General features: G+C 46.2%; 1 protein-coding gene across 1 annotated transcript in view; it reads right to left on the bottom strand.

Annotated features, from left to right (window-relative positions):
• Positions 1-24,450, bottom strand: part of plxna4 (plexin A4) — a 510,802-nt gene that overhangs the window by 124,536 nt on the left and 361,816 nt on the right. Inside the window, exons 6-9 of the mRNA XM_031815179.1 lie at positions 14,754-14,877; positions 8,246-8,399; positions 3,825-3,924; positions 3,221-3,335 (exon numbers count right to left, since the gene is read on the bottom strand). Coding sequence (XP_031671039.1) covers positions 3,221-3,335; positions 3,825-3,924; positions 8,246-8,399; positions 14,754-14,877 — 493 coding nt within the window. The remainder of the gene's footprint in view (positions 1-3,220; positions 3,336-3,824; positions 3,925-8,245; positions 8,400-14,753; positions 14,878-24,450) is intronic.

Genomic DNA, 24,450 nt, shown 5'->3' with positions numbered 1-24,450 from the left:
TTAGTATTTAACATGTGTTAATATCCCCATGTCACTTTTAACATGTGTTAATATCCCCACATCACTTTTAGTATTTAACATGTGTTAATATCCCCATGTCACTTTAGTATTTAACATGTGTTAATATCCCCACTTCACTTTTAGTATTTAACATGTGTTAATATCCCCACGTCACTTTTAGTATTTAACATGTGTTAATATCCCCACGTCACTTTTAGTATTTAACATGTGTTAATATCCCCACGTCACTTTTAGTATTTAACATGTGTTAATATCCCCATGTCACTTTTAGTATTTAACATGTGTTAATATCCCCATGTCACTTTAGTATTTAACATGTGTTAATATCCCCATGTCACTTTAGTATTTAACATGTGTTAATATCCCCACGTCACTTTTAGTATTTAACATGTGTTAATATCCCCACGTCACTTTAGTATTTAACATGTGTTAATATCCCCACGTCACTTTTAACATGTGTTAATATCCCCACGTCACTTTAGTATTTAACATGTGTTAATATCCCCACTTCACTTTAGTATTTAACATGTGTTAATATCCCCATGTCACTTTAGTATTTAACATGTGTTAATATCCCCACGTCACTTTAGTATTTAACATGTGTTAATATCCCCACTTCACTTTTAGTATTTACATGTGTTAATATCCCCACGTCACTTTTAGTATTTAACATGTGTTAATATCCCCACGTCACTTTTAGTATTTACATGTGTTAATATCCCCACGTCACTTTTAACATGTGTTAATATCCCCACGTCACTTTTAGTATTTAACATGTGTTAATATCCCCACTTCACTTTTAGTATTTACATGTGTTAATATCCCCACTTCACTTTTAGTATTTACATGTGTTAATATCCCCACGTCACTTTTAGTATTTAACATGTGTTAATATCCCCATGTCACTTTAGTATTTAACATGGGTTAATATCCCCACGTCACTTTTAGTATTTAACATGTGTTAATATCCCCACGTCACTTTTAGTATTTACATGTGTTAATATCCCCACGTCACTTTTAACATGTGTTAATATCCCCACGTCACTTTTAGTATTTAACATGTGTTAATATCCCCACGTCACTTTTAGTATTTACATGTGTTAATATCCCCACGTCACTTTTAGTATTTAACATGTGTTAATATCCTCATTAAGACAGGAGGGAAGGAGGGAGAAAAGGATTTGATGCCCCCCTCGTTCACCTCAGACAACCCCAGAAGACATACAGTAGATAAAATGGCCCAATGTTGGGAAAATAAAGCTTTTGTGAATCTGAATATACACTAGTAGCTATGGATTCACACAAATAGTGTTTATTCACATAACAAACGACATATCTGGGAGAGGGGAGCGTGTTCATGGTTTAGATTAGTGCGTTTTTACGTGTGGCTGTCTGCGGCCATTTTGGATTGACATTGTTTTCCATGTCAACAACATGAGCTGAAAAACGGAGTTCGCCGGGCAATGCAACATCACGTTATAGTCTGAGCAGCTCCTGCCTGGCCACTCCCATCGGTTACCCAATGACAACAAAGCCCGGAGTGGCCTCCGGCCTAGCTAGCTTTAGTGATTTATCTTTGTGCATACTAACAGGGGACTCAGTCAGCGGGAGGACTCTGCATCACGTCGCTCATTACAAAACATCAGCGGATTACCCAGATCGACTTCCTGAAATCCCTTCATTGGAATAATACAGGGAAATGCATCTATCCCAGGGTCGCCGCGAGGGGCCTTCCCACTTGTCTGAGCAAAGTTGACATGTCATTGTCTTCTGCTTGGAGTGGTGGAGGGTTGGGGAAGTGTGTGTGTGCATGTGTGTGTGCGTGTACGTTTATGTGTCTATGTGCGAGGGCACCCGCGCATGCGAGGCAAATCCATTAATTCGCAGTGACGTTGAACGTAGCGACAATCTCCGACCCCCAATCCCGAGGTTAATTAAATCCAAATGAAGCTCGTTAGGCGGACAGAAACACCTGCTCTTTAAAACAACAGTCAAACAAAAGCATGTTGGGGAGAGATGTCATTAACGTGCTAATGCTAAATCCCCCCAGCTTTATATGGGAGCTGGGGTTTTTGTCAGTCAACACAATGAGAAGAATCCTACTATTATCCCTGGGTCAATATTGACCACCAACACAAGTGTTAATTGGATCCTGAAACGCCAAGCTAAGTCTCACCTACTCTCGGAGCAGTTCAAAGAGATAATAGCGAATTATTCTTTTTTTATTCCAGCTACGTTTATACACGTTGCATGTGCTTGAATCGCTCGGGGCAGAGATGGTGTTCTAATGTGGGATTCTAAATCATGGAGCATAAAACTCATCAAAAGAGGAAAACCCTCCCTGAGCTTGTTCCTGCTTGTCGTGGAGCGCTGGCAACAGACATCAAGACAGGGATCTTCATCATGGATGCCCTGAGGGCCAGATTAACTACACAGTTCCTCCCCATGCTGCCCTACTGCCATACCTTCCATCAACACCACACAACCCATAGACACAACCCACAGACAGACACACACACACACACACACACACACACACACACACACACACACACACACACACACACACACACACACACACACACACACACACACACACACACACACACACACACACACACACACACACATACAAACACACACACACACACACATACACACACTCCCAAACACACACACACACATACACACACCCTCAAGGCCGGTGTGGTGCCAGGGAGAGAATCCAGGTCTGTTGTGTAGCTCATCAAGCTACACAGTAAAGATGTCTAATTACAGTGAGTCCTGCTTCAAAGGGAAAAGGCCAGTGCCAATACTATTGATAATTCACATGAAATAAGCTGTCGTTGGGAATAGGGCTGGGAAAAGGAAATGTTTATTAGATTTGGTGGGTCTGTAATCATCTTGTTGGGCGTGGAGGATAAGCATAGAAAGCCTGAGCCAGATACATCAGATTAAGTATGGTACTGTAGCTGACTCCTTTGCTTTATATGATGCAGGATATACAGTAAGTATGACCCTATCATAAATACTGTATGTTTGCTGGTTTATAATGATATGATCACTCACAGACTGTATTATTAAAGATATTCACAAGTGAACCAATGAGGACGCCACTTCCTGAATCTCAATAGCCAATGAGACCATAATAATCATAATCAACTCATGTTTACACCTGACCCTTGACCTCTGAAATTACCTCTGGCTTCTTGACGCGTCCCTCCTGGAAGGAGCAGGTGCGTGGGTCGTGGGTGCAGTCATGTCTGTATTTACACCAGTGGCACTGGTAGGGGCTTCTCACACATGACAAACACCTGAGAGAGGAGAAGGAGAGAGTAGAAGGAGAGAGGAGTATGAGAGAGGAGAGAGGCGAAGGAGAGAGGAGAAGGAGAGAGGAGAGAGAGTGAGGAACAGGAGAGAGGAGAGAGGAGAGAGAGTGAGGAACAGGAGAGAGGAGAGAGAGTGAGGAACAGGAGAGAGGAGAGAGAGTGAGGAACAGGAGAGAGGAGAGAGAGTGAGGAACAGGAGAGAGGAGAGAGAGTGAGGAACAGGAGAGAGGAGATAGGAGAGTGAGGAACAGGAGAGAGGAGAGAGAGTGAGGAACAGGAGAGAGGAGAGAGGAGAGAGAGTGAGGAACAGGAGAGAGTAGAGAGACTATGACATTACTTTAATATTCTTTAGTTATGGGTATCAAACATCAATGATATGTTACAGTTTATAATTACATTTTCAACACTTCCTTAAAAAAAAATGTAATAAGTGTGTAATTCTGACTGTAACTGAGACTAGACACGTAGACTTACGACTTGTGGACGCTGCAGTTGTAGAAGACAAAGCTGGTGTTGGCGAAGACCAGGCCTGTCTCCTTGGACTTGAGGTAGAGCTGAACTATCTGGTGATCAGCTGGAGGGAGGGAGGGAGGATACAGAGAAAAACACTATGAGCAGGGTTGGACCACACCAACATATTAGATTACCTGGGATGTATTCACTAGCAAACAAACAGAACCAAACGGAACCAAAAAGAAGCACATGGAACATAACGGGGAGAGAGCTATCTGAATTAGTCGTACAGAAACTCTTGTTTTTGTTGTGAAATGTTTTTAACTGTTTGCAAAGGTGTGCACTAATGATTACACCCCAGAGCACCTCAACCAATGGGAGGGGCTGACTGATTTTATGTCTATATCTACTATATCAGAGATGTACTGACTCTAGGATCTCTAGTCCGAATGATATATCTACTATATCAGAGATGTACTGACCAGTATCTCTAATCTGAATGATATATCTACTATATCAGAGATGTACTGACTCTAGGATCTCTAGGTTAATGGAGGGGTCTACAGAGACAGTCTGTCTGCTCCTGTCCTTCTGTCTGGTTTTCAAATGAAGGACTGTGTGTTAACGGAGGGGTCTACAGAGACAGTCTGTCTGCTCCTGTCCTTCTGTCTGGTTTCCTAATGAAGGACTGTGTGTTAATGGAGGTGTCTACAGAGACAGTCTGTCTGCTCCTGTCCTTCTGTCTGGTTTCCTAATGAAGGACTGTGTGTTAATGGAGGTGTCTACAGAGACAGTCTGTCTGCTCCTGTCCTTCTGTCTGGTTTCCTAATGAAGGACTGTGTGTTAATGGAGGTGTCTACAGAGACAGTCTGTCTGCTCCTGTCCTTCTGTCTGGTTTCCTAATGAAGGACTGTGTGTTAATGGAGGGGTCTACAGAGACAGTCTGTCTGCTCCTGTCCTTCTGTCTGGTTTCCTAATGAAGGACTGACTCCATGTTTAATTCAACAGGCCGACATAGACATCTCCTCCCCCAAAGACAGGAAGAGAAAATTGTCGTCTCCCTCCCTCTCTCTGTCACTCTTGTCTTCTTTTACCCTTCTTCGCTGCCTCTCTCTGTCGCTCCGGTCTTCGTCTCCGTTCCCTCTCTCTTCTCTCTGTCACTCCCGCTCTCTCTCTTTCCCTCTTTCCCTTTGTGTTGCTCCTGTCTTCCTATCCCTCCTCTCTCTCCCCCCTCTCTCTCTCTTGCTCGCTCTCTCTCTCCCCTCTCTCTCTCTTGCTCGCTCTCTCTCTAACAAAAGGGGTGAATCGTTCATCAATCACGGTAAAGTGTGGCTGACAATGAATCTGTCCTAATTAGAGCACCTAAATGTTACCTTGATGCCTGCTAGGCTGCTATCACTAGCTCACTACCCCCTCCCTGCAGGGCCCCTCGGCCTCTCTCTCTCTGACACTGCCTGAACAAGATGGCTGCCTAATGAGGCACTCCATCCCTATCCATTAGTGTGGTGTTTCCTAAAGGACAAAATACACAGATGTGTGTGTGTGTGTGTGTGTGTGTGTGTGTGTGTGTGTGTGTGTGTGTGTGTGTGTGTGTGTGCGTGCGTGCGTGCGTGCGTGCGTGCGTGCGTGCGTGCGTGTGTGTGTGTGTGTGTGTGTGTGTGCGTGCATGCGTGTGTAAGAGGTGGTGTGGTAATTAGTAACCTTGCCTGAAGACTTGTGTCAGCTCATCGACCTAACGCCTTTAGCTCAGCAGCCTAACACGGTCTTGCTCCATGCAGCCAAGTCAGGTTTAATCTCAGACAGTCACATACATGGTAACATGTTACTGCAGCATCAACAGCTTTTTGGGGAGGCAGGGCAGCCTAGTGGTTAGAGCGTTGAACTAGTAACCGGAAGGTTAGCGAATGTCTTTGAAATAGTTTTCTCTACATCAGTCTTCATAGTGAATGAACAGGAGCTGGAGAGAAAGCTGCTGGCCTAATGTAAAGGTGGGAAGGACTAAAGGCCTTAGAAGAGAGAGAAAGGCCATTCACATGGACACTTTCATTGTTATTGTTGATGTTGAGGCTGCGTCCCAAATGCCACCCGTTTCTCTATGTAGTGCTTTTGGCCAGATCCTGGTCTAAAGTAGTGCACTACATAGGGAATAGGGTGCCATTTGGGACTCAATCTAGGATAACCATACACTAGCTAAATTAGCAGATGACTGGCTTTTTGGCAGTGGCCTCAGGTGGGTGAGAGCCCAACGGTGGGATTGTGTACAGCATGGCATGAATAATAACACCTATAAGTATTGGGAGCGGGGCAAGCAGGCCACCATGAAATTACAGAGCTGAGGGACCCACTGAGGCCTAACACACACTAAACCCCTGCTTACAGTACAGAGGGGGACACACTTACAGTACGGGGGGGGGGGCACTTACAGTGTACATGGGCTATTACACCTTCACACCAAACCCGGACTCAATTACACACACACACACACACGAAACAGACACGCCCACTCACCTACTTATACACAATCCCTTTACCTAACCCTTCACACACACTGACATACACACACACACACACACACACACACACACACACACACACACACACACACACACACACAGGGGAATTAGGAACATGTGTTCAGTGTTATGCCAAATGAACATCATGTAATTGATTTATTTACCTTTATTTAACCAGGCAAGTCAGTTAAGAACACATTCTTATTTTCAATGACGGCCTAGGAACAGAGGGTTAACTGGCCTAGGAACAGTGGGTTAACTGGCCTAGGAACAGTGGGTTAACTGGCCTGGGAACAGTGGGTTAACTGGCCTGGGAACAGTGGGTTAACTGGCCTGGGAACAGTGGGTTAACTGGTCTAGGAACAGTGGGTTAACTGGTCTAGGAACAGTGGGTTAACTGGCCTAGGAACAGTGGGTTAACTGGCCTAGGAACAGTGGGTTAACTGCCTGTTCAGGGGCAGAACGACAGATTTGTACGACCTTTACATTAGGCCAGCAGCTTTCTCTCCAGCTCCTGTTCATTCACTATGAAGACTGATGTAGAGAAAACTATTTCAAAGACATTCGCTAAATGCGGTAAACAAATAAACATCTGCAGAGTATTTGTAGGAGGAACAATTCAGGGGGTTTTCTTCCTCTTTTCTCTTTAGCAGGATTAGCGTTGTGCCAACGTGAACCAACGGCTAGCGTTAATGCTCCCTTACTACTTTTGAGGAGGCGTTAGCTTAGCCAACGTGAAGCAGCAGCTAGCGTTAATGCTCCCTTACTACTTTTGAGGAGGCGTTAGCTTAGCCAACGTGAAGCAGCAGCTAGCGTTAATGCTCCCTTACTACTTTTGAGGAGGCGTTAGCTTAGCCAACGTGAAGCAGCAGCTAGCGTTAGTGCTCCCTTACTACTTTTGAGGAGGCGTTAGCTTAGCTAACGTGAAGCAGCAGCTAGCGTTAGTGCTCCCTTACTACTTTTGAGGAGGCGTTAGCTTAGCCAACGTGAAGCAGCAGCTAGCGTTAGTGCTCCCTTACTACTTTTGAGGAGGCGTTAGCTTAGCCAACGTGAAGCAGCAGCTAGCGTTAGTGCTCCCTTACTACTTTTGAGGAGGCGTTAGCTTAGCCAACGTGAAGCAGCAGCTAGCGTTAGTGCTCCCTTACTACTTTTGAGGAGGCGTTAGCGTAGCCAACGTGAAGCAGCAGCTAGCGTTAGCACTCCCCTGCTTCTTTTGAGGCGCAGCAGCGTCTTCATTATCTCCACATGGAGACGTCTGGGTATTATGAAAGATTAACAGTCCTCCAGACAGCTGCCCAGATGTGTGCACTTTTCAATTATACCTGGGTTAACCAACCACGTCGAGGAGGAGAGAAGCGAGGGATGAGAGAGGGACAAGAAAGCTTAGCTCGGAGAATGAATGCTGTCAAAAGCGTTTTTTTGGCAGCGGGATTCATTTTTAACCGCTCCTCCCCTTCACTTTGCCTTCGAAATGAGTCCCGGAGAGGTGGAGTGATCTGCCCGCGCTCAAGGCTGTTGGGGTCCCACATGTCTCTGTCAGCCTACCTCCTCGGTGAGAGAGTAAATAAACCCTGACGCTCTGTAATGACAGTTGATTGGGTGACTAAACACGTTCTAGGGCGCTGCTCCGAGGGTTCCGGGCTACGATGGGTAACAGGGAACGTAAGCCCTCGTAACCCCAGACCACACCAAGACCCAAATGAGACGCAAATCAGTTCCCACATTTAGCAGGTCCCTGGCTTAATGAGTTAGTGTTTTGGCTTCATACTTAAACTAGTTAGTGTTTTGGCTTCATCAGTAACACCTCCATAAGCGTCAATACACTCATGTAAACCACGTAAAACATAAAAAATAAAAAAAACCATACTCAAAAGCAAAACCGAGCTCTTTGATTGGTCTGTAATCAGTCAGGTATCTTATGCTACAGACCTTTGTCTACGATAATGCGAGGCACCTCCTTCTCGGCAGGCGAGCTGCACCTGATGCGGTTCCCCTCCACCAGACCGTCCATCTCAGCCAGGTCCTCAAAGGTACAGTTGACCCCTGCAGACAACTCTGGGACGTTATGGGCCTCCAGGATCAGCTGTGGAGAGAAGACAGAGGGGGGTTACATATGGCATCAGGGGAGAAGAGGGAGGGGGTGGAACGGTCCTGTGTGGCTCAGTCAGTAGAGCATGGCGCTTTCAATGCCAGGGATGTGGGTTTGATTCCCACGGGGGATCAGTAGGAAAATATATGCACTCACTACTGTAAGTATCTCTGGATAAGGGCGTCTGCTAAATGACTCAAATGGCGTGAGAATTGGGAGATATTCCATTAGTAGAATTGGGAGATATTCCATTAGTAGAATTGGGAGATATTCCATTAGTAGAATTGGGAGGTATTCCATTAGTAGAATTGGGAGATATTCCATTAGTAGAATTGGGAGGTATTCCATTAGTAGAATTGGGAGATATTCCATTAGTAGAATTGGGAGATATTCCATTAGTAGAATTGAGAGATACAGCGATGGGATAGATGAATGTATAGTGTCATCTGATGGTGGAGGTATAGAGGAGGGAAAAGAGGATAGCTGGGGGTAAGGATCCCCTGTAGACATACCATACCGTGATAAAGCCACAACATTGAGGGTTCAGTGAGTAGCAGTTCACCCTACATCACATCACACATCAGTATAGGCTCTGGTGTCCCAAATAGCACCCTGATCCCTATGTAGAGCACTACTGTTGATCAGGTGGCCCATATGGCTTGGTTCAAAAGCAGTGCACTATATAGGGAAAAGGCTGGCATTTGGGACTCAGCCTATATTAGCATATCACAACAGAAACATCAACATGACAGGATGTCTTCAGAGAGGCAGGAAGTCTTTCCTGTCCAGAGGACCATCTACGGCTCTCGCTGACTCACCCATCCATTAACTCATTCTGACATGAATACCTTTTCAATGGACATGAGAGAGAAGGAGAGAGAGAGTGAAGGAGAGGGAGAGAGAGTGAAAGAGAGAACGTGAAGGAGAGGGAGAGAGAGTGAAGGAGAGAGAGGGAAGGAGAGGGAGAAAGAGTGAAAGAGAGAAAGTGAAAGTGAAGGAGAGGGCGCGAGAGTGAAGGAGAGAGAGAGTGAAGGAGAGGGAGAGAGAGAGTGAAAGAGAGAAAGTGAAGGAGAAGGAGAGAGAGTGAAGGAGAGAGAGGGAAGGAGAGGGAGAAAGAGTGAAAGAGAGAAAGTGAAAGTGAAGGAGAGGGAGAGAGAGTGAAGGAGAGAGAGAGTGAAGGAGAGGGAGAGAGAGTGAAAGAGAGAATGTGAAGGAGAGGGAGAGAGAGTGAAGGAGAGAGTGAGTGAAAGAGAGAAAGTGAAGGAGAGGGAGAGCGAGTGAAGGAGAGGTAGAGAGAGTGAGAGTGATAGAGAGAGAGAGTGAAGGAGAGAGTGAAGGAGAGGGAGAGAGAGTGAAAGAGAGAGAGTAAAGGAGAGTGAGAGAGAGTGAAGGAGAGGTAGAGAGAGTGAAAGAGAGAGTGAAGGAGAGGGAGAGAGAGAGTGAAAGAGAGAACGTGAAGAAGAGAGAGAGTGGAGGAGAGGGAGAGGGAGAGGGAGAGAGAGTGAAGGAGAGGGAGAGAGATAGAAACAAAAAGACAAGGAGAGAAGAAGACAGCAGGACATGTTTGTTGAGCATCAGCTCTGTGTTTTACAAAGGCTGCTGGCGATTCTTTGACTGTTTGTCATCTGGTGAACAGTTGGAGGCCAATGCCCTCCTTGCTCTGTCCCCCTGGGCTACCCACCATGCCCTGCGGCAGGCTGCGCCAATTTCACATCCCACTTCCATGAGTACATGTCCCTGAGAGAGAGGGAGGGAGGGGGGGAAGGAGGGAGCGAGGGGTGGAGCTAGGTGGAAAGGGAGAGGAGGAAGGTGAGAGGAAATTAGGTATTGGGGGGGGGGGGGGGGGGGCAGAAATGAAGGGAAGAAAGAGGCAGGATGAGAAAAGGAAGGAGAGAAAGCAAGAAACAGTGAAACAAGTATGTAAGCAGGCAGGAGGGAGGGAATGAGGAAGAGAAGGATGTAGATTCCTGTTGTTGATAGTGCTGAGTAAACTGCTCTCCTCTCTAAAGAGCAGAGGATGAGTGGGGGGGGGGACTTGACAGACTTGACGAGTAGAAAAATAGTCCTTGAACAAGTGAGAAAGGGGGAGAAAGATATGAATGGGGTCAAGACCAAAATATAAATATTGAGGTGGCAAATAGAGGAGGCCTTGCATCCATTCTGCTGTTGGCCGCAGCACATTTATAATACGGCACCAGAGAAGCTCCTGTACGGTGTGAGAAGGGCTGACCTGCACTGTTTTTATATTGCTGTTTAGTGTTTAATGAAAAGGCTGTCGCTGGGCACCGTACAGATACAGGAGCTTCCCTATTACTGTAGAGGAGCCACACGCAGCCAGGGTCGGAGACACAGCCCTCTTCCCACTTCATTTCTTTTTCCTTTTAAGGAGCAATGTGGCGCAAGTTTTCTTCAATTACATTTGGAGCAGTCGCGGCCCTAACCCGAGCCGCCCGGGCCTAAACATGGAGTAGGAAAATAAGCTGTGTTCCGTGTCAATTGAATCACACACACACATGGAGAGAAATAGGTTCTCGCGTCTCTCCTTAATAATACACTGTGTCTCGCGTGGAGGATATGATGTGATAGATCGTATTGACTTGGGTTGCCATAGTGACATAAAGAGGAGGATGTTGATCTGGGGGTGGTTCATTTAGATGCATACTGTACATGCCTCCTGGATTTGTATGACATGTGGGAGATCATGACAGCTGAATATATGATGCATTATACTGTAATAACACATGGTATGACACATCTTATGCCTGTCATTCACTGAGAACAGAGTGTGAGATTCAATATGCCTTTTGGAATCCTACTACAATGTGTGAATACATCTATTGTCACAAGCTGTGAGCATATTTGAATTCTCATTGTAGTGAGAGACAAGCAGCCTGGTGACAAGTCATTATCTTCTCTTCTCTGTCTGGAGGCATGTGAATACAGACCTACAGCAATATACTTATAATAACACTAACAGTAGAGTCCAGACCTCCTCTGTGAAGCTATTAGAATTGTATTTTATCTCAACAGGGAGTGATCTGGTCAGTTTACTAGCACCTGCTCTAGGAAGTCTTTCTAGAATGGCTGTTATATCTACAGACAACAGCTCCAGAGACACTCCAAAACAAACGCAAGGGGAAAAGCTAATGGGCAAATGAAGAAGAAAAGCACATCAATGCTTTTAGGAGAGAGAAACTCCTCTGTAGAGGGCTACAGCTTATCTTTTTAAACTCATCTTTAATAACTAAAAGGTCAAGAACTGGCCCTGCCTGCCCGCCCAGTCTCACCAATCAATTGGATGGGAGATCTGTTGCGTAGAGAAAGGTTAAACACTCTCAGAACGCCAAGGCAGTGTGTGTGTGTGTGTGTGTGTGTGTGTGTGTGTGTGTGTGTGTGTGTGTGTGTGTGTGTGTGTGTGTGTGTGTGTGTGTGTGTGTGTGTGTGTGTGTGTGTGTGTGTGTGTGTGTGTGTGTGTGTGTGTGTGTGTGTGTGTGTGTGTGTGTGTGTGTGTGTGTGTATTCACACACACTCTCGCTCTCCATGATTATTATTATTATTACACCCATGGAGCTGAATGTTCAGACAGTACCCTGAGAGTAGTATCTGTACATGACCTTACCCTTCCTGATTTACGTTTATATACATGGCCAGCAGAGATTAAAAGCAATCTCATATCCCCATTACGTATAAAATGGGGTTGAAATGACACCGTAGATCGTTGGTATTCAAAGTTGGGGGGAACTGCAGTGGGGTCGTCAAAATAAATATCTATTTTTTTGGGTGTGGGGGGCACAGATAATTGAGATCATTTGAAAAATTATATTTATTTGAATAAGACATGAAAATGTAATGAATTGAAGTTACTTGTGGGTGTAAAAGTCTAATTTAAGGTTGTCATTATTTTGGGGGTCATGATAAATTATTATAAAAATAATGGGGTCCCCAGAAATTCTGACGGATAAAATGGGGTCCCAGCTGAAAAAGAATACCTGAATACCACATAGATGGACAGGTGGATGCAGTGTGTTGCAATTACTGGTGTACAGTCTAGTCCTACAGGACACACCAAGCATTTACTGGCGTCCTGTTCTACAGTCTAGTCCTACAGGACACACCAAGCATTTACTGGTGTCCTGTTCTACAGTCTAGTCCTACAGGACACACCAAGCATTTACTGGTGTCCTGTTCTACAGTCTAGTCCTACAGGACACACCAAGCATTTACTGGTGTCCTGTTCTACAGTCTAGTCCTACAGGACACACCAAGCATTTACTGGTGTCCTGTTCTACAGTCTAGTCCTACAGGACACACATATCCAGCCAAGCACATGAAAATGGAATTTAGTTCCAAGCATGAACATAGCTAAAGAGACCTGGTGGACATTATTCTGCCGTCACCAGTGTCTGCCGTCTGGTGTCTGCTGTCTGTTATTCTGTCGTCACCCCTATCCGCCAAAAACACCAGTCCACTTCTTATTCACCATAAACCGTTGGTGGTGTGATTCTACAGAGAGGGTGTGGCTAGTGTCCTGGGGAGTGTTTGTGTACTGTGTATCTGATTGGCGCCTGGTGGGTGGCGAAAGGATTACACAGGGAGAAAGAGGGAAAGGCTGCGGCCTGCTTTGATGGGTTTACTGACACGACACAACACAGGTGGAGAGAGGAGAGAGTACACACACACACACACACACACACACACACACACACGCACACACACACACACACACACACACGCACGCACACACACACACACACACACACACACACACACACACACACACACACACACACACACACACACACACACACACACACACACGCACACACAGCGTCCCTCAAAGGAGCTGCCCAGATCAGCAAGACTCATACAGTCATACAGTGACCTTAGACAGCAGAGGTGTTAAGACATCAGACTGACCAGTAGACACCTCTAGTGTGGAGGGAGAGGTGTTAAGACATCAGACTGACCAGTAGACACCTCTAGTGTGGAGGGAGAGGTGTTAAGACAGCAGACTGACCAGTAGATACCTCTAGTGTGGAGGGAGAGGTGTTAAGACAGCAGACTGACCAGTAGATACCTCTAGTGTGGAGGGAGAGGTGTTAAGACAGCAGACTGACCAGTAGACACCTCTAGTGTGGAGGGAGAGGTGTTAAGACAGCAGACTGACCAGTAGACACCTCTAGTGTGGAGGGAGAGGTGTTAAGACAGCAGACTGACCAGTAGACACCTCTAGTGTGGAGGGAGAGGTGTTAAGACAGCAGACTGACCAGTAGACACCTCTAGTGTGGATGGAGAGGTGTTTAGTGCCAGCAACACAACACAATCCCAGCTGATTCCATACACAATATCAGATCAGCTGGTAGGGTATGCTGTATCTCTATATAATACCCACTCAGTGGGCAAAACAGAGTGAAATTATGTCATTATTATAACCAGTGTTATGTTCACTACGATGTCATTGAAAATCTCCCTCTAGGGAGGTTTTCAGTAGCCTCGTACGAACCATCCTGATCTCGCGAGCTTCTATTCTGTTCCAGTGAAGTGAGACCAGGATGGTTCGTACGAGGCCAGGTTTTTAGTGCCAGCAAAACAGCATCACCCCAGTGATTCCATGAACAAACCAGAGCAGCAGCTACACAGCGTCTATATAACCCCCAGTATCACTGATCATTACGCAGAAGTCTGTGGAAGCCTGGAAGCCAACGATAATAACGTGTTGTCTAGATAGACAGAGACAGAACACAGCTGCAATATACAGATGATTAGATGATGGTTAGGTGGCATGAGGTAATGCTAGGGGAAACCCTGGCCTTGATGGACAGATCTGTAAGGACCTGTGACATGTGAGGGGATAATTACATTATGGCCATTGGCTAAAGATGATTCCCCAGGCTTAACCGTGTTAGTGAGGCACAACATCAATACCTTCAACTATGACATGGTTCATTGGACCACTAAAATGGTTGGGCGTCTCCTGTTTTTTTCCTAATCTGATTTTTCCGATGTGACTGCTCATTCAGTCATCGGATGCAATACCAGATGATGGTATATTGTATACTGATATGGTTTCTGGTCACCATAGTAACTGTAAGCCTACTAAAATGCAATAATATCGGTCATTGTGCCAGACACTTCTATTTCATTTTAGACTGGTCAGGTTCAGTGGGGCACGAAATGAGAGAAAACCTTTCCAAACGGAGGAGGCGCTATCTGAAGATGTCCAATAAGAATGGCAATATTACATTTTTCCGTCTCAAAAGGTTTTCTGTTTTCGTGCCTAGTGGACAGGACCCAGGAGGAAGCAGTGTTTTGAACACACTTTGACCATGCGAAGTGGTCACCACTCACCGTGACGCTGAACTGGGACACGGAGATGTTGCTGGGGTGGACGCTGAGGCGGACGCACTGCTTGATGTCCCAGGCGAACCTCCGGGGCTCGGCCGAGCGCTCGCAGTTCTCCTTCCTGGTGCACCTGTGGGAACACAAAGTAACAGAGGGGGGAGGTTATTCATCGTAACACCCGTCGCAGCCTTCAGTCAACCCCATTGGAGCCTCGTTCACATGGCTTGTCCCACCTGCTGAGCGCCTGGGAAACCAGAAGAATGTTAGTTACCTGTGTGAAAGAAGTGGAAATACCTGGGGTGATATTAATACGGAGACATTCATCATATTTCTACCAGAGCTTTATCCACGGATACTGGCCATTCACTGTGACTGGACAACCCTAAAACAATGGCCGCCTCTATTTGTGGAAGTGGAGCTGCTCTGTTGGGAGAAGGGGGACAGGCTCTGTCTTTGTGAGGCCATCTTAATGAGGGCCATTCATGGGCAGTGCCAAGTGCAGGTGGGGGGCGGGGATGGGGAGCAAGGGATGGATTACCCCCCTCTTAATCCAGGGCCAGGTGGTCTAATCCATTCCCATTATATTATGTGGGTTGGTAAACAGACCTAAATCCCTCTTTCTCTCTGCTTTTGTCCCTGGGAGAATTGTGTAGTTCACGTTTCCACACACTAGTATCTGTTGACAGTGGGCTGCTGCTGCTGGTTTACATTCCCAAAGCCACACCATTACTAAGAACATCTAAACGGCTGTATTATTTCAGCAGCAGGTATAGGGAACGCCTCTAACTCCCATGAGACAGTCACATAGATTTTCACACAGAGAGGCTGGGAACATTGGCAATCCTGGGTAAAGAGTACAGACACCTGGGTAAAGAGTACAGACACCTGGGTAAAGAGTACAGACACCTGGGTAAAGAGTACAGACACCTGGGTAAAGAGTACAGACACCTGGGTAAAGAGTACAGACACCTGGGTAAAGAGTACAGACACCTGGGTAAAGAGTACAGACACCTGGGTAAAGAGTACAGACACCTGGGTAAAGAGTACAGACACCTGGGTAAAGTAGAAAGTAAAGAAAGTATGGATATACTCTCACGAAACTTTATATCAACTACCAAAAGACCATTGTACTGTACCTACCACTCCGCGGCCCGACGCTCCACTATAACCCCTAACCTCCTCCTCCATTAAATCCCCGTAAAACCTATTCAGTTTAATCCTCGTTGATTTAAACAAAGTTCTCAAGCAATTAACAGCAAATCCCACAGAGAGCCAAAGTCCTCAGAGAGAATGATAGAAGGGACTTCTGGGAGGCTGGGTGACGGCTGAGATACAGTAATACCTTCCGCAGTAGAAGCTTTTCATAGGGGGGATGAGATGTGTCTGCATTGTGAAGTTTTAAGCGACCTAGCGTGGAGAAAAGAAGCCGGCAGACAGAATGGAAGAAGAAGAAGTAATCTGCTTCGGAGTGAAAGAAGAGAGAGAGAAGAGAGAACAGAAGAGAGGAGATTTAGGGAAGGCAACAATCATTCAGAAGCTTTTCAATAGTCTTTTTCTCAGCTCCTCCGCTAAGCAGGTCTGAGAAGGCTTTAACCAGAGAGCTTCCCTTTGTGTTGTGCATCAGGCCTCCTGTTCCCCATTGTACTGCTGATTTAATAAACCCCACAGTACACAAAACCCCAGAGAGAATACAGTTATACACTCCTACACACACACCTGAGTGCCTGTACCTGCATGGGTGTTGTATGTATTTGATTCAGTACTGATGGGTTTGGAGTTGGTGTGTTGGCTACGGGTTGGTTCTCGCCACCAGTGTCTACGTGTGTCTATGCGTGAGCGTGCGTGTGCGTGTTAGTTACACCAAATTATGCAGGGAGAAGAAGATGAGTGAGACAGAGAGGTAAATAAGGGTACCATGCAGAGCGATGTAGGGGGAGGGAACCAATCCTGTTGCCTGGTGGCTCAGAGAACTTCTTCAGGAGAGAAATCTCTATTTCATGCTGTTAACTCACCTGCCAGAAGCCTTTTCTAAAACATCACACGTGTCAAATCTAACAACTTCTCTCTCTTCCTTCTCCTTCTTTCCTTCAGTTTGTGATTAGAGGGAACCTGAATGAATAATGTGATATCCCCCCCCCCCCCCCGAAACCACCCGGTAATGGTACGGTCCGACCACAGAGGGCACTTTGGCTAGCGGTGCAGTCACAATCAATAGAGGGGGTTCTCAGGGTTGCCATTTTAGGTTCTGAAAGCTATGGGGTAGCATGTGTCTGTGAAATCTGACATGGATCCCTTTGACACTTGTGGGATAGTGCACTTTAATTTAATAGGGCACTGCTTTTAGGAGTCATAAACAAGGGCACTCGTAATGCCCTGAGGGCGTTTCATGACATCATCTCTGTGGGACTCGCAGGCCGTCTGTAAATGGCAGGGCCTGTAGAGACGCTGACAGTGGCAGGACAGACTGTAGAAATCTACTTTGATGTCTTCACAATGACATGTTCATAACTCTGCCTGAAAACACAGGAAACATTTGTCAATGTGCTGAAGAGAGAGAGAGAAAGACAGAGAGAGAGAGAGAGAGAGAGAGAGAGAGAGAGAGAGAGAGAGAGAGAGAGAGAGAGAGAGAGAGAGAGAGAGACAGAGAGAGAGAGAGAGAGAGAGAGAGAGAGAGAGAGAGAGAGAGAGAGAGAGAGAGAGGGGGGGAGAGGGAGAGAGAGAGAGAGAGAGAGAGAGAGAGAGAGAGAGAGAGAGAGAGAGACAGCGATAATTGAGGATGTTTATTGTATGTTCTTTGAGTACTTGTGTTGAGCATGCATTGTTGAGTGTGTATCTTTCTGCAAGTTTGTTTTTGTGTTGTACCAAGATGTGGACATGATTAGTCATCTGATAAATATGGTGATGCCATTTGATGAGTGATCCTCGGAGCACCTGACAGGCTGGGCTCATTAATACATTATCATTAGTGAAGTAAATCAGTCCATTAGAAGAGCTGGGTGGGAATTTGTTTTTCTCGTAATGCAAATGAGCCGTGGAACATGGAGGAATACGTTGGGAATATTGAAGATCAATCATACCTGGAGTGATCTCAAACTGCTCCCCCAACTCTCCCTCCCTCCCTCCCTCCCTCCCTCCCTCCCTCCCTCCCTCCCTCCCTCCCTCCCTCCCTCCCTCCCTCCCTCCCTCTAGCCACCTCTTCTCTGCAACACACTGGCTTATATTCACTGCATATGCAGGTTGTAGGGAATTCAATTGCCACATAAAAAATAATAAAATTTGGCCCTTTTCACATTTTGCTTATTGAAATGTGTGTTGGAGCCTCCAGCCTCTGCACTTGTGCAACAGTAACTGTAACTCATTCCAGGACAAAATAACACAATGAAAACATCTAATAACCTACAGCACTCCGAACAGGGACAATGGCTGGACTTGAAGGGCAGATGGCTAGGGGTAAGGTATCAGGCCTGTCCATGAATAATGCTGTCATGGGTAAGGCTTTACACGTCTAGCTATCTTTTAAACTTCTCACGAAAGCTGTGATAAGAAGCTAAACTAACTGGGTGAGATGAAAGAAATCATGATTATTAATGATTACTAATGATTACTAATGATTACCCTTCAGATCTGGCTTAACTTGGCTTTGACTCTATGGCTGCGTTTACACCGATAGCCCAATTCTGATCTGTTGCCCACTCATTTGCAAAAGATCTGATCTGATTGGGGGGGGGGGGGCTATACTGAGACTGGAAACTGATTTATCTGACTTTAGGGTACAGCTATCCATGATGACTTTAGGGTATAGCTGTCCATGATGACTTTAGGGTACAGCTATCCATGATGACCTTAGGGTACAGCTGTCCATGATGACTTTAGGGTACAGCTATCCATGATGACTTTAGGGTACAGCTATCCATGATGACTTTAGGGCACAGCTATCCATGATGACTTTAGGGCACAGCTATCCATGATGACTTTAGGGTACAGCTATCCATGATGACTTTAGGGTACAGCTATCCATGATGACTTTAGGGTACAGCTATCAATGATGACTTTAGGGTACAGCTATCCATGATGACTTCCGGGTGCAGCTATCCATGATGACTTTAGGGTACAGCTATCCATGATGACTTTAGGGTACAGCTATCCATGATGACTTTAGGGTACAGCTATCCATGATGACTTTAGGGTACAGCTATCCATGATGACTTTAGGGTACAGCTATCCGTGATGACTTTAGGGTACAGCTACCATGATGACTTTAGGGTACAGCTATCCATGATGACTTTAGGGTACAGCTATCCATGATTACTTTAGGGTACAGCTATCCATGATGACTTTAGGGCACAGCTATCCATGATGACTTTAGGGCACAGCTATCCATGATGACTTTAGGGTACATCTATCCATGATGACTTTAGGGTACAGCTATCCATGATGACTTTAGGGTACAGCTATCCCTGATGATCTATGTGACTCTGCATTGACGGTCACTCGCTCATCTCTGAATTCAGTCTCTCCCTCTCTCTCCCCCTACACCGTCCCCTCTTTCTCACATTTCTCTGCGCCACTGCCCAGGCGTTGGCAGCCGTTCAGACGTAGCCAGTGAGCGGTAGTGGCGGTTAGCGGAGAGCTCTAATCAGAGGTTAGTGGGAGATAACAGCGCCAATATGCTCTGTATGAGGGAGGCAGATTGCAGGCCTAGACTCTCCATAGCTTCTCTCTGTGTTGTCGTAGCTAAGCTACAGTTGATACGTCTGTTTTTACCAAACCATATATCCTTGAAAAACACCAACTGTGTCAGTAATAGCAGTAAAACCACTTTTGTTTTAGGGAATATAAATGAGAAGTTGTAAACTATACTATAAAGATACTATACAACATTACTGTCTGTACTCTAACATTGTAGTAGATTGTATACTGTACCATCAGTGGAATTTTTGGTTTTATAAACTAGGTGGTTTGAGCCCTGAATGCTGATTGGCTGACAGCTGTGGTATATCAGACCGTATACCACAGGTATGACAAAACGTTTATCTTACTGTTCTAATTACATTGGTAACCAGTTTATAATAGCAATAAGGAACCTTGGGGGTTTGTTGTATATGGCCAACATACTAAGGACTATATCCAGGCATAAGAACAGCCCTTAGCCGTGGTATATCGGCTATATACCACACCCCCTCGGGGTTATGGCTTAATTAACGTATATTGTCATCATAGGGTCTTGTGAAACAACAGTTCAGGCTGAGAGCTGTGATAGTCTTCAGCCTGCTCACGTCGCACGACCACTCCCAGATCTATTAGAAGTCTGGCAGCGTCTAGAGAGCTGAAATCAATCCAAACGGATATCCTCCCTCAGACAGTTAAACATCAAACATCTATTTCAACTTGAATAAACAGTAGTGTTATTAAATGCTGGTGGAGACACGTTTAGAGAGAGCCCCATGAATGGATTAGATTGGTGGCTGAATGGAACTAATCTTCACTCTTGTTTCCTGAAGCCTTTGATAATGTGACTCAATTAGAAGAATGAGGAGGATTTGCCAGCCTTTCCAACAAGATTATGACCCTTTCATGTCCCTAGTAAACACACAGACAAATATAGCTTTAATGCTAGCCTACTATCCATAACAGAAAGTCAATCACAATGTAGTATGATTCTCTACTCCACAGTACTCTACAGTATTCTAATCTACAGTGTTCTACAGTACTCTACTCTTCAGTACTCTACAGTACTGTATGTGACAGTACTCTACTCCACAGTACTCTACAGTGTTCTACAGTACTCTACTCTTCAGTAATCTATAGTACTCTACAGTGTTCTACAGTACTCTACTCTTCAGTACTCTACAGTACTGTATGTGACAGTACTCTACTCCACAGTACTCTACAGTACTCTACAGTGTTCTACAGTACTCTACTCTTCAGTACTCTACAGTACTGTATGCGACAGTACTCTACTCTACAGTACTATACAGTGTTCTACGGTACTCTACTCTACAGTACTATACAGTACTCTACAGTACTATACAGTACTCTACTCTAGGGTTGGGGGTTAAGGTGAGGGGTGAGGTGAGGGGGATGAGGAGGGTTGAGGGGTAAGGTGAGGTGAGTGGGGTGAGGAGTGTTGGGGGGTGAGGAGGGTTGGTGGGTGAGGAGGTTTGGGGGGTGAGGAGGTTTGGGGGGTAAGGTGAGGTGAGTGGGGTGAGGAGGTTTGGGGGGTGAGGAGGGTTGAGGGGTAAGGTGAGGTGAGTGGGGTGAGGAGGTTGGGGGGTGAGGTGCGGATGTAGCAGGCTGTGGTGACAGACTTTAGGTCTAATGCATATTTAATGCAGGGAGGAACAGAAAAGGTCAAGTGGAGAGGGAAATGAAACCTATTAACTTTCCAGAGGCTGGCTGAGACACGGTGCTCCATCAGCAACGGCACAAGCACACTTCAATATGCACTCTACATCTGAGGGAGGTTAGAGGTTGAACAGTCCTCCATCTTTCTATTTGAGTGTTGACTGTTCACCATCACATACTGATGGGTTGACTACCTAAATTACACCTAATGCAAATGTGTGGGGAAAACCAGGGCACCGTTACAGATTCCTCCCTGATGCTTATGCATGTGTCTCTGAGTGGCTGAACCCCGTACATTAGCCCAGCAATCACTGTACATATAAGGTATAAAAATGCATTGGATAATATCATACTGTGCTATGAGAATTAGCGCCGGAACGTCATCTCGGTGAGTCCAGGAGCCATAACACAAGGCAGAATATTACTACTCTCCAAATGAGGCATTTCTACCCAGACTCTTCCCCCTGACTAGGGCCTCTCTAACCCCCTAGCCCCTGACTAGGGCCTCTCTAACCCCCTTCCCCCTGACTAGGGCCTCTCTAACCCCCTTCCCCCTGACTAGGGCCTCTCTAACCCCCTAGCCTCTTCCCCCTGACTAGGGCCTCTCTAATCCCTAGCCCCTTCCCCCTGACTAGGGCCTCTCTAACCCCCTAGCCCCTTCCCCCTGACAAGGGCCTCTCTAACCCCCTAGCCTCTTCCCCCTGACTAGGGCCCCTTCCCCCTGACTAGGGCCTCTCTAACCCCTTCCCCCTGACTAGGGCCTCTCTAACCCCCTAGCCCCTTCCCCTCTGGCATCATTAAGACCGGTAGAGAGCAGGAGTCCCAGTCCCAGGGTGGTGGGGTCATTACCTGAATCAGTGGCTGTGACCTCATAACCCCCTGGTGTAGAGGCAGATCCCTGTGACTGAGCTGCTGGCCCAGGGCCAAGACCCCCGCACTGTGCCCCTACAGCCCCACCAAGTGGAAAATGAGTGTGTGTGTGTGTGTGTATATATATGGAACATTTGTGTGTGTGTGTATATATATATATAAAATGTGCCCCAGTGAACTACTCCTGGTGATGAACTGTCTGAGTCAAAGCAGTGTGATGTCAGACAGCGTGTCATCAGCATGACCAGCCAACAGCCACCAGCCTCCCTGCAGCCACCATCCATTCACACCCCAGACAGACACACACGCGTCTACATCAACCTGCAGACATACACACATGCACACACACACTTACGAACACACACACACACACGCTGGAGAGGTAGCGATCTCCCATCCACGTCGATCTGGCCCCTGGTAAACACACACTGCAGCTGCCTCTCCCCACTGCCGGCCCATCTCCTTTCAGACTCGCAAAGCAATTTCAGCAACTGTCAAAAACCCTGGCAACAAGTTCCTTCATCTGAGGCCCCTTCTGGGTCTGTCTGCCGGGGCGGCGTAAGTCGTTTTATCTGACATACCATGGCCCGGCTAGATCCCATCAGGCCCGGCGTTTATTAAACAGGTTTATCTGTCTTGCTGTGTGACCCTGTCATCAGAACATACTGTGTATAACACCTTTACTCTTTTAATTCCATCTTCCTGCTGCTCTTCCTGTCTGTTGGTGATGTGTGGTGATCAGGGGGAGGGCGGGGATATGGACCCTGGTTTAGGGGTGAAGGGGTTAATAGAGGTAGCTCTGTGGGAGGAGAGGAGACAGGTTCACCTCGGGTTACCATGAGCCTATAGCTCCTCCCACCAGTCTTCAGTGATATACAGCCTAACCTTTCAGAGATTTGATGTCAGATGAACACCTCTGCTAAACACACCACTGCTTCACTGCCCAAGCTGACTCTTATCAGCTCGCAGGGCGACGCGCTCTTGATCTGGCTACAACCTTGGAGCGACGACAGTGACTGAGAAGATTCAGTCATTTTCTTTGACCTGGGGTGCCCTGACTACAGCTGGCCTGGTTTCACATCTGTTTGTGCCGTCTTGCCAACTCCTATTGTCACACATACTGTAGGGGTTGGCAAGACAGCACAAGCAGATCAGAAACCAGGCTCGACTAGAGTGGCTACAGGTACCAAAACAACCCTTTGTCACTAATAATTCCACAGTAGACTGGGTCAGTGTAACGAGACAAAGCAGAGATGAACATCAAAGATAAGGAGGAATGAGTCCAAGCGGCTCCGATATCAATATCGCATCTATCCTGTTACCGCGGCGACAACAAAACCCCGGCCATCAAACGCCCAACAATCAAAAGGCCTTCTTCAAAAGAACACACAAGCCTATCCTCATTACATACCGTATGTATCACTTCTCAAAAAGGAAGCCTCCACCTCCTTAGGGTTATACAAGAGGACACTGGAGAGAAGGGTGAATGGACTTCCTATTGGCAAGGGAAAACTATGCTTTGCTCTATCAGGGAGTCCATCGTAGTAAGTTCAGTGTATAGCCTCCAACAGTGATACATGATAATATTGATCCTAACAAGTCAAAATCAACAACACATATTTATGGCTTTATGGGGTAGATGATACCGCAACTGAAGGGAGTAAATGTTACCACAACTGAAGGGGGTAGATGTTACCACAGCTGAAGGGGGTAGATGATACCACCGCTGAAGGAGGTAGATGTTACCACAGCTGAAGGGAGTAGATGTTACCACAGCTGAAGGGGGTAGATGATACCACAACTGAAGGGAGTAGATGATACCACAGCTGAAAGGGGGTAGATGATACCACAGCTGAAGGGGGTAGATGATACCACAGCTGAAGGGGGTAGATGATACCACAGCTGAAGGGGGTAGATGATACCACAGCTGAAGGGGGTAGATGATACCACAGCTGAAGGGGGTAGATGATACCACAGCTGAAGGGGGTAGATGATACCACAGCTGAAGGGGGTAGATGATACCACAGCTGAAGGGGGTAGATGATACCACAGCTGAAGGGGGTAGATGATACCACAGCTGAAAGGGGGTAGATGATACCACAGCTGAAGGGGGTAGATGATACCACAGCTGAAGGGGGTAGATGATACCACAACTGAAGGGAGTAGATGTTACCACAGCTGAAGGGGGTAGATGATACCCCAGCTGAAGGGGCTAGATGATGCCACAGCTGTAAGGACACAGAGGGAAGATTTTATAATTCATTTTTAAGTGAGAGAAGCTCAGTGAAGAAAAAGTCAGTCTGCATGATATACATAAAACACTGTTTATTGCTTTTTCATGTTGTTTTTGGCTAACACACTGTTTCTAAGGTATTCACAGGGAGGTTACACAAGGCATGGCAAACATAATAGCATCTCCTCCATTTGGTTTACCTAATACTGTATATTTTCTACATTACTCCCCTCTATTTGGTTTACCTAATACTGT

The sequence above is a fragment of the Oncorhynchus kisutch genome, unplaced genomic scaffold (genome assembly GCF_002021735.2).
Source record: "Oncorhynchus kisutch isolate 150728-3 unplaced genomic scaffold, Okis_V2 Okis09a-Okis19a_hom, whole genome shotgun sequence".
Classification (NCBI taxonomy): domain Eukaryota; kingdom Metazoa; phylum Chordata; class Actinopteri; order Salmoniformes; family Salmonidae; genus Oncorhynchus; species Oncorhynchus kisutch.
The sequence above is the reverse complement of the archived record's forward strand: the minus strand, read 5'-3'. Positions and strand labels throughout refer to the sequence as shown.